The sequence below is a fragment of the Mirounga leonina genome, unplaced genomic scaffold, assembly GCF_011800145.1.
Source record: "Mirounga leonina isolate KUSES-001 unplaced genomic scaffold, KU_Mleo_1.0 Mir_151, whole genome shotgun sequence".
Classification (NCBI taxonomy): Eukaryota; Metazoa; Chordata; class Mammalia; order Carnivora; family Phocidae; genus Mirounga; species Mirounga leonina.
Genome location: NW_023270377.1, coordinates 11,301,636 through 11,314,274, shown reverse-complemented (window position 1 = coordinate 11,314,274; position 12,639 = coordinate 11,301,636). Strand labels below are relative to the sequence as shown.

The 12,639-nt window shown below is 47.5% G+C and overlaps 1 protein-coding gene across 2 annotated transcripts in view; it reads left to right on the top strand.

Annotated features, from left to right (window-relative positions):
* The window catches only part of RHBDD1 (rhomboid domain containing 1), a 117,707-nt gene extending 114,611 nt beyond the window's left edge, over nt 1-3,096 (top strand). For both annotated transcript variants that reach the window (XM_035006990.1, XM_035006987.1), the window contains one exon: nt 2,784-3,096. In XM_035006990.1, coding sequence (XP_034862881.1) covers nt 2,784-2,878 — 95 coding nt within the window. In that variant the 3' untranslated portion in view covers nt 2,879-3,096. The remainder of the gene's footprint in view (nt 1-2,783) is intronic.
* The last annotated feature ends 9,543 nt before the right edge of the window (nt 3,097-12,639 follow it).

Genomic DNA, 12,639 nt, shown 5'->3' with positions numbered 1-12,639 from the left:
AGGGTGGCACTGACTGAAAGTAACGACGTGACAAATGGTGTCATCTTTCATGACTGACATCAAATGTGTTACTGTCTCCAAAACAGCAAAGATTAATTTACACTTGAGAACTTTCCAAAAAAATTAAGCACTGGGATTAAGGACAGTGTAGTGTTCAGAGCCTGAAATGAAGCAAATAAGGCATTCTTCAGAGAGTGGGGTGGCTTTGATGATACCAGAAACACTGAGTTTGAAGGATTTTAAATACCCACAACATCAGGCCTGATTACAAATCAGGTGTTGTGGTTGTGTTACTGTTAGAACCAGGGCCCTATGCTGGTTCTGGAAAGCCAGGAACTTAAGGGGACCCATGTGGGAACGTTGTAGTCGTGTCTGTGATGACAGCAGAGTCCTGCCGAGTCGACAGCTTTCAGCTGGATCTCCTCTTTCCAGATCGCATGAGCTCTGCACATACCCATCTAGGTTTGGGCAGGAGCGCACGGGATGGCAAAATGCCAGAGGTGATGACAACGATGTGGGGTCGTGGGGACAGTGGGTGGGAGCCCCAGGTGCAAGATTTGGCTGCCGCTTGGGCCGGCTTCATGGCCTCATGTATGTCCCTAACGCTCTCTGAGCCTCAGCTCCCTCGTCTGTAAACTTGGGATCACAAAATTGGGAGTGCGAGCTGACTGACCTAGGGCACCTTAAAAGGGCTCTGTGAGCAAGAGTGATCATTGCTCCTTGATGTGGTTATTGGCTTCAATACGTGGCACTTCCCTTGGCTCAGCCCCATTCTCCCCAAATGCCCTGTGAGCGGGTCCGAAGTGCATGTGTGCAGGCTGCTCATTTTGAGAGCTGGACCCAGGAGCCTTCACAGTCCGCAGCTCTAAGTCCCTCCCTCCATGGAAATGTTCATTCTCGGGCTTTCTCTTGCAACACTGTGATTCACTTTGGGAGTCTGAGCACTCCTGCAGCTTCCACGGGCTTGTGGCCCGTAGCCCAGACTCAACATGCCACATCGAGCTTGCCTCTGGCTCTGCCCACAGCTCTCCCTCCCAACACAGGGCTCGATCTCACCACCCTGAGATCACAACCTGAGCCAAAATCAAGAGTTCAGATGCTTAAGCGATTGAGCCACCCAGGTGCCCCTTTCTGTAATTTCAAGGCATTTGCCTCTTTGTTAAAAGAGAAATTCCTTTTTAAATATATACAGTCAAAACCGTATCCAGTTAAACTTCAGTCTTAATAGTATTCATAAACTCTTTATGGTGAAAGTCTTATAAGCCCGTTCTGTGTTTGAATATCATCTTTAATGAAGGTTGATGAATCGACATAGGTTACACTGTCCCAAAAACTCTTGGAGGAGAGTGTAGCCAGCAGGAGTGAGCATGGGGCCAGGCCTGCCCAGCTCACGTGTGGGTTCCTGGGCCAGAAAGGCTGCAGGGTTTCTGGGGGGTACTTCTCCCATGGTCTCCAAAAGAAAGGAGAACCAAACAAGGGTAAGTGTTAGGGAAGCAACAGAATGAAAGCAGGGTTACCTTTTGCCTGCCTTTTAAAAAATTTCTTGTCTTCTGACCTCTGAAGTTCCAGTGGTGGACTGAGCAGACTGATTTTTTTATCAATTTTTTTTTTTTATCCATTGTAACTGACATACAACATCATGTAAACGTAAGGCATGTACGTGCTGGTTTAATACATTTGTACATTGCGGTATGATTACTACAGGGGTGTCAACCAGGACTTGTACATGTCACATACTTACCAGCTCCTTTTTTGTGTTGAAAACAGTTGATCTAGTCTCCTAGCAACCTCGAAGTTTGTAATACCGTATTCTTGACTGTAATCACAGTGTTGTGCATTAGATCTCCAGATCTTATCTACGAGTTACAAGTTTGTGCCCTTAAACAGAAGCTCCCCAACACCTCCTCCCACAGCCCCGGGGAGCTGCCATTCCACTCTCTGCTTTCCCATGCTCGGTTTTTCCAGTTCCACGTGTAGGTGATGTCCTACGGTGTTTGTCTTCCTTTGGGAGAAGGCTGACTTAGTTTCCTGGGCTTTCTCTAACATTTTTTTCACCACAGTGTTTCTTAACAATCATCCTATCAAAACCTATGACCTGGGAACGTCTTTGAAAAGGCACTGCTCTTGGAGAATGAGCAGAAAACCCTTTCCAGGAAAGGTGTCCATGGTCCTTCGTGTGATTTTCAGATGTTACGCCTGCATTTTTGTCTGCCTGCCCAGATACTGGCCATCACAGTAACAGGGCCGCCGCTCTGTGGCCCCTGGTATTCTGTGGTGCGTGTGCGCTTCAAGCACACGTGATTCTGGCTGGCTGGGCTGGGCGTGGGGGGCTGCAGGAGGCCGCGGGGCAGAGGGAGGAAAAGGGAGGACCTGGCGCTGAGGAAGAGACCCCAAACTGTACTTGGTGGGGAAGTTAGAAACAGCAAGGAGTTACCTCTGGGCATAAATAAATAAGCCCTGGGGACCTTGTAGACATTAGATGATGTCAGTTACAAAGCATGATGGAAAAAATAAATAAAAGTGGGGAGTTTTCTCAAGAATCTTCGAAATGAGTGGATTAGATTCGTAGACTGGACCACACCAAAAATATTTACTTGATGTTGAAACTGAGTATTGACAGCAGAGGTTGAAATATGTTTATGTTTCTGCTTCGTGCTAAAATAAAGACACCCAGGCCATCAGTCTTTCCTCCCCCTTGAAATCCTCGGACACAGGGCCCTGTAAATGCCAGAACGATGGATGAGCAGCGCTTGGCGTTTTTCCCCTGTGCTTTCCCCCGACAGGAACCAGCCCGCCGAGCCCCCCGCCCTACGGGTTCCATCTCTCAGCAGAAGAAGAAATGAGAAGGCAGCGGCTGCGCAGATTTGACCACCAGTGAGGGGTCCAGTTGCGGGATTACTGGCCACGTGGTTCGTCCCCCGAGCCCTGACTCTGCACCGAAGCCGAGCGCAGCCTGCTCTGCCGTCGGCCCGCCGTCCCATGGCCCCCGTGGGTCTCCGCGCACGGCCGCCTTGACTTGCCTTGAAACCAGCGTCTGGGTGCAGCTCACAGCTGTCGGGGAGTGGCCCTTCTCCTGCCCCCCCCCCCCCCCCCGCCCTCCGCCCCACACGCCGAGGGCGGTTCCACCTCGCAGCCACCAGCCGCCTCCACTCGCCTCTCGCCTGCTGCTCCCTCCGCGGTGCCCCTGCCTCGTTCGGTCCACGAAGACCGTGACTTTCACCAGCCTGGAAGATCAGCGCCCCCGACCCCCGCCGTGCCCGGCGCGCCCCGGCTCGACCTGGCAGGAAGTGAGAAGCCGTCCCTGGGCCTCCTGACGCGCTGCCCTGGTGACCTCCCGGGAACACAAGGTGGCCACCGTAGCAGGACGTTGTGTGGTCACCCCTGCCCAAGCGCCCCGGCTCCTGCGCCCCTACGTCTGGGTGGCGCTCACCGCGCCCTCTCTCCGTTCGTCCGTGGCCCTGCCTTTACGGTTTGGCTGAAAAAGCTTGGGTAAGATCTCAGGTGGGGAGGCCACCCACACACTCCGTTAGAAGCCAGGTGGCACCGACATTTGGGGCTCGCACCAGCCCCTCCGGTGACAGGACGGGTTCCCAGAGCTGTGACATGTGTTAGTGAAGCAGCCAGCAGGTGCGACGGGCAGAGGAAAGCAGACTCGTCTGGTGCGCTGGTCACTGAGAAATCCCTCCGGAGGAGGTATTTTTTCCTCATAAAAAGTGCCTTTTAAATGGCCACGGGAACAGCCACTTGTCCTGTCCAGGCCCAGGACCCCTGCAGCATCAGCCCACAGGCCGTCCAGGTCACTCCTAGCGCTTGGGTTCCATGAATAAAAAGACAAAGTCCGATATCTCTGCTGTCTTACTGTCACTGAGATACTTGTGTTTAAAGAGCATTGGAAGCAGAAAAGGATCCTCCTATTTTCATTTATATTCCTAGCATTTATATCTAGTTTTCTGATAATGAAAGTAATATATATGCCTTCTATATGCACAAAGCAAACACCTGAAGGAATTATGCCCATACATTAACTAAAGTTATCTTTGGGGGTAGAGCACATAGGATTTTGCTTTCTGGTTTTTTACAGTTTTATATTGCAGTCTTTTTTCAAGTGTGTGTATTTGTATGTATGTGTATTGCATTTGCAATCAGGACAACTGATTTATGTAACAATAAAGCAAGAACTATATAATCAGGAAAATACACTTAATAAGTACTATGTTGGCACTGAGAAGATTCACAATATAAAAACTACAAATAAATACATGTACCGTATTAAAATCAGCTGTATTCTCACCATTTGTAGGTACCCAGGGTTAACATTTTGGGGGCACGACTTTCTCATCTTTGTACACGTTTGACAAACTTGGAGCATACCAGCCATGCGGTTTCGTATCCACTTTCTCATCTGAATTGATCTGGGAGAGGCTCTGACACCTGCATGCAGATGAGCTAAGAAAACCCTCAGGTCCTGGGGGCCGTTCTGACCTGGACAGGGATACCTGAGCTCCAGGGGTTCATTTATAATCGATGTGAAGCTACACGCAGCTTGTTTGTAATAATGAGTCGTGTCTGTGAGTCTGGCTGCCTTAAACAGGTTAAAACGTTCAAGTTAAATGTCATTCCTCTCACTCCCAAACTCTCCGGATTTCTCTCCCAGTTCCCCCAGTTCTTACACTGTCTTCTCTGATGTCTTGCCCTGTTACTGTTTGTGCACAGCTACGCAAAAGCGTGACTTCTGCCCGGGGAGCGTGGACTGCGAATGGCTCAGGGACAAGGACTGTGTCTTATCTTGCTGCACTGTCCCTCTCTCCCCTGCCACCAGGAGCCCTGGCTCCTGGGACGCACTCCCTGAATGTTTTCCCAAACTGTTCTTTTTATGACATTCAAGTCCAACCTCTGTCTCTGGAAGTATTTTTCTTAACGGCTGTTGAGTCTGGTAGTAATAGCTCCTTGCTCCGTTCCTAAACAAATAGATGCAAAGACACCGGAATTGGATTTTGAATGGTATAAGTGCTATAACCTTCTTTATTTATGGAGTGGAACATCACTCAACTTCAGAGATGTGGGAAAGGTTGTCTTAGTTACAAATACAAACCAAATATCTCAGCGCAACAACGAAGGTGTTCTGGAAATCATTATAATTACTTTGTTGCTGATAGACTGGCCTGTGACCAATGCTTACTATTTTCAGTGTCCATCTTATTTTTCTTTCCTGCGATAAGGAATCCCCACAGTTTGTGTCAACGAACTGGAATTGGGCGGAGGAAGACGAACAAAAGCAAGTGTATTAGACGAATTACCTCTAAGAGAGAATAAGCATTTCGGGCTCTTTTTAAAATTTGGTTGGTAGTTTGGTTAATAGCAATTTCCTGACTGTCTATTAAGCATCCAGTCGCCATACTTTGGTTCTGATCAGCCCCCTTAGGAGACCTCTCAATTCAGAATCTTTCTGAAGCTGAGGGAACGGTTACAGTGGCTTATAATGATCTTGAGTGCACTGCCTATGATTCCAAAGTCCTCCATTGCTAGCTCGGGCTCCTCCATTCCTTTGAGCCGTGTGCTGCCGGGGCATGGGCCTGCAGTGAGTGGCAGGGTTTGGTAGGAGCAGGGCCAGCCTACGTATCTAACACCCGTTCTGCCACTGCGGGAGCGGGTATAGAAGAGATGAGACCCGCCACCTAGAACAGCCCGTAAGACAGGGTGTGGCAGCCCTGGCCTCCTCGTTCCCAGGGTTTGTGCCTCTTGAGAGGTTCAGTATTCAGTAAAGAATTGTATTGTTGGTCATTTTTATCAAACCTTGTATATACAGCTCTTCCTTTCTCTTCCTATGAGGTATTGCAATCCTTTCCTGGTTTTTTGGTTTTGGTTTTGGTTTTTGCCCCACTCTTGCATCTTAGAACCACAGACTCTCTACTTAGAGGAACTTAACATGTCCCAATTCATTGCTCTACTTGATACTTAAAATACCTCTTCACTCAGCTCTACCAGCTCTGCTAGCTCATCTTCCAAAATTGACCCTTGTGCTGAGCACTCATCTCCATACCCTTTATTGTCTCTTTTGGCCAAAGCACGAAGATCAAACTCAACAGCCAAGCTTTAGACCTCATTCCCAGTTATCTGTAACAGAGTCTGCACTTCTGCTCACGGGTCTCCCCGTCTAAGGCATGAGCTTTCCTGACCCTGTGACTTAACTGTGACGTGCTTTGACGTCTCTCTCAGCCCATCCAGACCTCCCCATCCTGCCCCCAGATACCACAGCCCAGAATGATCTACTGCTCTTGTTGGCTGCTGGTCATAGTTTCCACAGCCTCTTGGAACTGCTAGGTATCCTGCAGTGAGAGAATTTTTCTCTCTAGATTGTAAGCTTCATGAGGGCAGGGACCATGGCCGATTCTGTGTATCTCCTCACAGTACCTCAAGCAATGCTCTGTCTGGAATTCAGAACCAATAAATGCCTGTGGATTGAAACAGAAACTCATTGATACCATCAACAGTGGCACATATAAAAAGATATGCATGTTGCTAATTGATACTGTTGTGGTTTTTTGGTGTTTTCTTGAATCCCATCAAGGAAGGAATAACTTGAAGGAGAGGATTTGCCCCTAGAAAGAATTTCAGGCTTTTCCCAGGCTTCGTAAGGTAGCTCGCTTACTGATCAGAAGGTGGGGAGGGATCACCACCCTCATGAGTCTGTCCGAAGACACACCCCACGTCACGGCACAACATTCAAGATCCCAGTACATCCAAAAAACGTCACTGAGCCCTCTGTGTGTGTACCAACAAATCGGGTTATTATACTTTGCAGGAATGCTTTTGATGTGTCCATATTAACCTTTTTTCTTTTTATTGTAGTTAGGGGGAGGGGAGAGTGATCTTGACATCTTGTTCAGATGACAGAAATGAACTGGCCAATTTGAACGTGTGATTTATGCTTTATCAGCAAAAACTAGAACATGGCCAGTAGAAATCATTAAATTTGGTAGTAATACATATTGGTGCTTGGGAAGAGACTGGGATGATCAATAGTATCGTGTGGCTTAAAGAGGCTCTTGGTATCTGGGGCACACACAAGCAGAACCCAAGAAACAGCACCCCACCGCATGGCTCCCTGTAAACACAACTGATGCAGGTCCCTTTCCTAAACATTGGAACAAGCTGTTCACCCACTGGCCGAGCTTCCTGCCAGGAAGTGGCGAAGTTGTTTCTCTCAATTTATTCCCTCCTGAATACCCAGTGTAGTGTCTGGAGGCAAGTGTTAAAAGCAAGAACAAATCAAAGTATGTGACTTCATAGATTCTTGGTATTTATTTGAGGTCCTTAAAAGTTATTGTCTGACTTTAACCTTGAACTGTGGTCTCTTTGTAAGATCCCCCCCCCCCCCATCAATAATTTAAAAATATCCTGCACGTCCTTAGTAGTAGCAGATGATTCTTAAGACAACTGAACAAGGTCTTGAGGATCTCATTAAAGAATAGCACCAGGGCCAACTTTCCGGCTATTCAGACTGTGGGCCCTGGGCCAGCACATCCAGCAGCACCTAGAACTCCCTGGAAATTCTGACTCCTGTTGCCAGACCAAGTGAATCATAATCTGCATTTTAATAGGTCCCACGTGTGCATGAGTGGATAAAGACGATGTGGTATACATTTACAACGGGATATTATTCAGCCATGAGAAAGGAGCAAATCCTGCCATTTGTGACAACAAGGATGGACCTTGAGGACATTATGCTAAGTGAAATAAGACAAATACTCCATGATCTCTCTTATGTGTGGAATCTTAGAAAAAGAAAAAAAAATCCAACCCCGAAACAGAATAGAATGGCGGTTACCAGGGGGTGGGGAGAATGGGGAGATGATGACAGAAGCTTTCAGTTACAAGATGAATGACTTCTGGGTATCTTAACAGCACGGTGACTGTAGTTAATAACACTGTATTGTATACTTGAAATTTGCTAAGAAAGTGGGTCTTAATGGTTCTCATCCCCAGGGAAAAATAATGAGACTATGGAGGTAGAAGGGGGGGGGGGGAGAAAGAAAAAACTGGTCTCAAGTAGTTTATAGGCACCAAAATCCTTCTCAGATTTCAGCGTGCACAAATGCATTTGAAGATGATCACCGGGGGGGGGGTGGGGGGGGCGCCTGGGTGGCTCAGTCGGCGAAGCGTCAGACTCCTGGTTTCGGCTCAGGTCGTGATCTCAGGGTCGTGGGATCGAGCCCGTGTCGGGCTCTGTGCTCAGTGTGGAGTCTGCTTGTCCCTCCCCTGCTCCTCCCCCCGTTCTCTCTCTCCTAAATAAATAAAACCTTTAAAAAGCGAGAGAGATGGTCATCCGTTATCTGCTAGGATTGTGACAACCATCCTGTCCGAGAACCAGGCACCTTGTTTTCATCCGGGATCCTGAGGCTCCAAGGGGTGAGGCGAGGGACCCCGGGCTCAGCAGCCAGGACCTGGCAACGCCCCCTTTCTGTTGTGCGGAGCAGGAGAGAGAGGGCTTGGTCTCAGCAGAAGGGAGCCCGAGGGGAAGAACGCACTTGCAGCCCACATACCACCTCCCTCTTGCACGCAAGGCACCAATCACAAGTACTTGTGCGCGGAGCTGTGGGGTCCGAAGCGGACCGGCCTGATGTACTCCAGATGCGCAAGGTGCCGGTTACTCCTGGTTTACTGTGAGAGCAGCATAAACGGTGGATCCAGCCTGCACACGTGCTCACAGGTTGGTGATCCCCGGTATCGTGTGTATCGCAAAGCAGAGGGGCTACTTGGCGACCCAAGCTTTTTATTCATTTTTAAAATTGCCTTGCTTTTTCCAGATAAAGAGATGAAAATGATTACTGGTTGAGAATTGCACAGTTAGCTGATAAAATCATAAAGCCTAGGTATTTTATCATTGAGGGTGCAAGCCCAGAATAATGCGTCACAGAAAGTGCCTTGCTGGCAAACAGGAGAATGAAAACAGCTAAGTTGGCTGGTGCCACAGTGACCCAGCCTCCAGGGAAGGACCTCCAGATACTTATTTCTCCAACTCAGAGAAGTTCTCCTGAATGGCTGAACTGGAATGGACATCCAGGGGCTCCAGAGGCCTGGCCAGTTTTCAGCAGACCCTGAGATACAGTGGGCCTTTCGGGCTCCCCCCAGATCACTCTGCCCTCATTGGTTCCCCCCACCTCCCTCCCTCCAAGGACAGTTGAAGACCGTCTCCACATCGAGCTGGGCAGACTGCCTAAGGACTGGGACTTTCCAGTGATAGCAACAGTTCACAGTGACATCTACATGAGACCCTTCATTTACTAGCCAACCTACAAATGGGGAAGCTTCTGGGAGGTGATGGTTTAACAGGTAAGAGCACAATCTTTAGTGACAGACCAGAGTTCATGTTCCCCTGGGTGCTGACTGTGACCTTGAGCAAGTTACTTATTCTCCCTAAACTTCAGTCTTCTTGTCTGTAAAATAGGATCGTTGGGACGTTGGGGGGAGCACATACAACAGGGTTAATACAGCTCCTGTCATTTAGCAGGTGCTCAAGAAATGCTAGATACTGTTCTTTCTCCATGAAAAGTTATTGACTATCAATGCCTAACCCCTAACTTCCAGTTACGATGGTTATCAGTGAGAGTACCTTACATTTTTTTCTCTTTGTAGTTGTATCTCTAACTTTTAATCCTCAGGACAACCCTGTGAAGCAGGTGGTCTCATTCTCCTTCAACTAGTAGGACAACTGAGGTCCGCAGGGTCTGAGCCCCCGGGCTACTACCCACACAACTCAGACCCTTTGGCCCTGAGACCTGGTTCCTTGTCCATCACCCACCCTGTCACTGTGTGCGGCAAACACTTCCCAGAGCCTCCAAATCCCATCCTTTCCTCAAAGGGGGCACTTCCTACACTCTGCCCATGCTCTTCCCCCCTACAGTCTATACCTTGACCATGTAACCCATTCTCCCCACTAAGCCAACTCCAAAACGAGCCACAGTAGGAGTGAGGTACATCAGAAAGTAAACTGACTCTAGCTTGAAAGAAAATAATGCACCAGATAAAACAGCTGTTTTGGGAGGCCATCACAGAATTTTATATATAATGAACAATATTATAACTTATAATACAACCAAGATTTAGGTGACAATAGCAGACCAGGTATCTTGCAAGTGTTACATCGTTAAAAATCTTTATACTTTACAACCATAGGTTAGAGAGAGGGATGCAATTTATTGGACACATCTCACATTTTTTCCTATGAACCATTAAATATTTAAGCACCATAAAATTCAAGCATTTCACATGGATGTGGCAGCCAGCCTTGGCGGTTTAAAATGCATTATGCAGAGTCTCTGGCAGATAATAACAGTGACAATTGCAGAGTACTGATTTTTAATGTCAATTGTTTTGTCCCCTGCAGAACTTCCTGATAATGTCCCTGTAGGAAATTGTGATTTTGTGTGTGCATGGGGGGGGGGGGGGGGGCAGGTTACAGTAACTTTGAGAATTGAAATAAAATAACATTCCCAAAGACATGAAGAATTGCCAGGTATAATAATTCTAATCAGTAATTTATATGCCCTGTAAGAATCATAATATAATTCTACTACAGAGAAAAACCCAAGAAATGTTTTTTCATATTAAATTGTTTTAAATAGAAGATGTGACCAGAATAAATGCACAATGATTGTTATGTGCTAGACGTATAATCTAACTTAATTTTCGATGTAAGAGTAGGTGTTATGTCCCATTTTATAAATGAGGAAAATGGGGTTCAGAGAGCAGGTGTAACTCACCCCGGGTGACACAGCGGGGAAGTGACAGAACCAGCTTCAAACCAACTCCAAAGTCCACATTTTCCCACTATTCCTGCAGTCGTACAAAATAAAAGTAAAAATTATCAAATTCGTTTGGCGAGCTGATCGAAACAAATCTAATGCAATTTCCTGGAATGCACAGAATGGTTTGCTTTATTATAATCTACAAGAGGCTCAAAATAAAATCTGATACAATCCAGTTTTAGTGGACCATTCCGTTGACTCTTTTGCTAAGCACAGAAAACACGTATACAAGCTTCGTCGATGTGGTCTTGTACTAGGAAGCTCTCACGTGATGAGGGAGGGAGTACAGGTTAGGGCATGAGTTTAGTCTTGTCACATTTCAGTGAAGAGCCTTCTCTCAGCCAAATCTCAAGGATCTTATCCTTTCTGAAATTTCAGTTTTGGAAAAGTAAGCTGTATTTCAGGAGGGGGTAAGGGTTACCGCTTATCAGTTGGCTGTCTGTCAGTAACTGTTAAGAGGAGATGGTGGGTGTGCAGATCTGTGGGCGCATTCACATATTTTGAAGTAAGAAATGGTTTATACTTGTTACCGTTTTGTCCACGAGAGCCCTACATGCACCTAACGCCTAATGGTACTTATTGAACTGTCACTGAAAGCAGAATTATCAGTAATGCACTCAGCTCTGTGTAGGCACTGGGTGTACAGTTGAGTGAAGCTTGGCCCTGCCCTCCAGGGGCCTGCACTGGACCAGAGAGCATGGAGGAAGTGTGAGCAGACCTTACCAGGGTGAAGAGGGGGCATGGGAGAGTGGCCAGGCCCATCTGTTGCCCTGGGAGCAGTGGAAGGGAGTCCGAGTCTCCCTGGGGAAATTCGCACCCACCTCTCCCCTCCAGCTCATTCCCTCTGTCAAGAAGCTGTTGCATTCCAGGGGACTTCCCTGAGCGGGGACGTCACTGGGAGAAAGAGCAGGAGCCGGGTCACAGAGCTGGGAACAGGCCTCTGGGGTGTGTGCACAGGAGAGCTGCGGGCAGCCTGTCACCCCACCGGAAGTCACTTGGACCTCACAGGCACAGGAGACGTTGAACGATTTTTTAAGCCCAAAAAAAACAAGAACAAGTTTGCATCTTGGAGGAACCACTGGGATTTGAAAAGTGGAGGTGTCAGTTGGGAGCTGTTTACCATCAAAAGTATGGGGGAAAGACAAAGGCTGCGTTAAGGCACTGAGACCAGAGGGGAAGGTGGCAATCCACAGGAAGTGGTCTCTGAATTTCAGTCTGGGAAATATGAGAGGACAAGGAATGAGCCACCCACCACCGGCAGCACAGAGACCTGGGTACCTGGACACCTGTATGGATGGGGCTCCACTCACTGAGAACAAGAACCCAGGAGGAAACATCCCGTCCTCCCCCCGTGACCCAGAGCAATGCCCACTGGACAGTGTATATGCTTTCTAACCAAGGGGCTTCCTGGGAAGGAAATTTTGATAAGGATCATCACCAGTCATGGATTAGCCACCACTAAACTTTGTTCATCCTTCACAGAGAAAGGACATTTCAAAGTACCAGGTGAAGAAAGCAGAGTCTTCTAATCTGAGGAGTTATCTGTTCCACAGTTTTGCCCTTTAGACCAGTTACAATAATTTTCCAAAATTGGAAGGCAACAATTGTGCAGCATTTAGAGAGGGGTTCTTGCAATATCAGTATTTTGGACAGTCTCAAACACAATCCCAGGCTCACCGTGAGTAAATTGTCCACTTAATTCAGCCTGTGTTTTAAGATGTATCTGGCAAGCTTACTAAGATAATATTCTAATGTGCATAAAATACTTCAGCAAGCAAGGTACGTCTCTAACGTTCTATTTCTCACCCTTATCTCTTCCCAGAAAATGTTC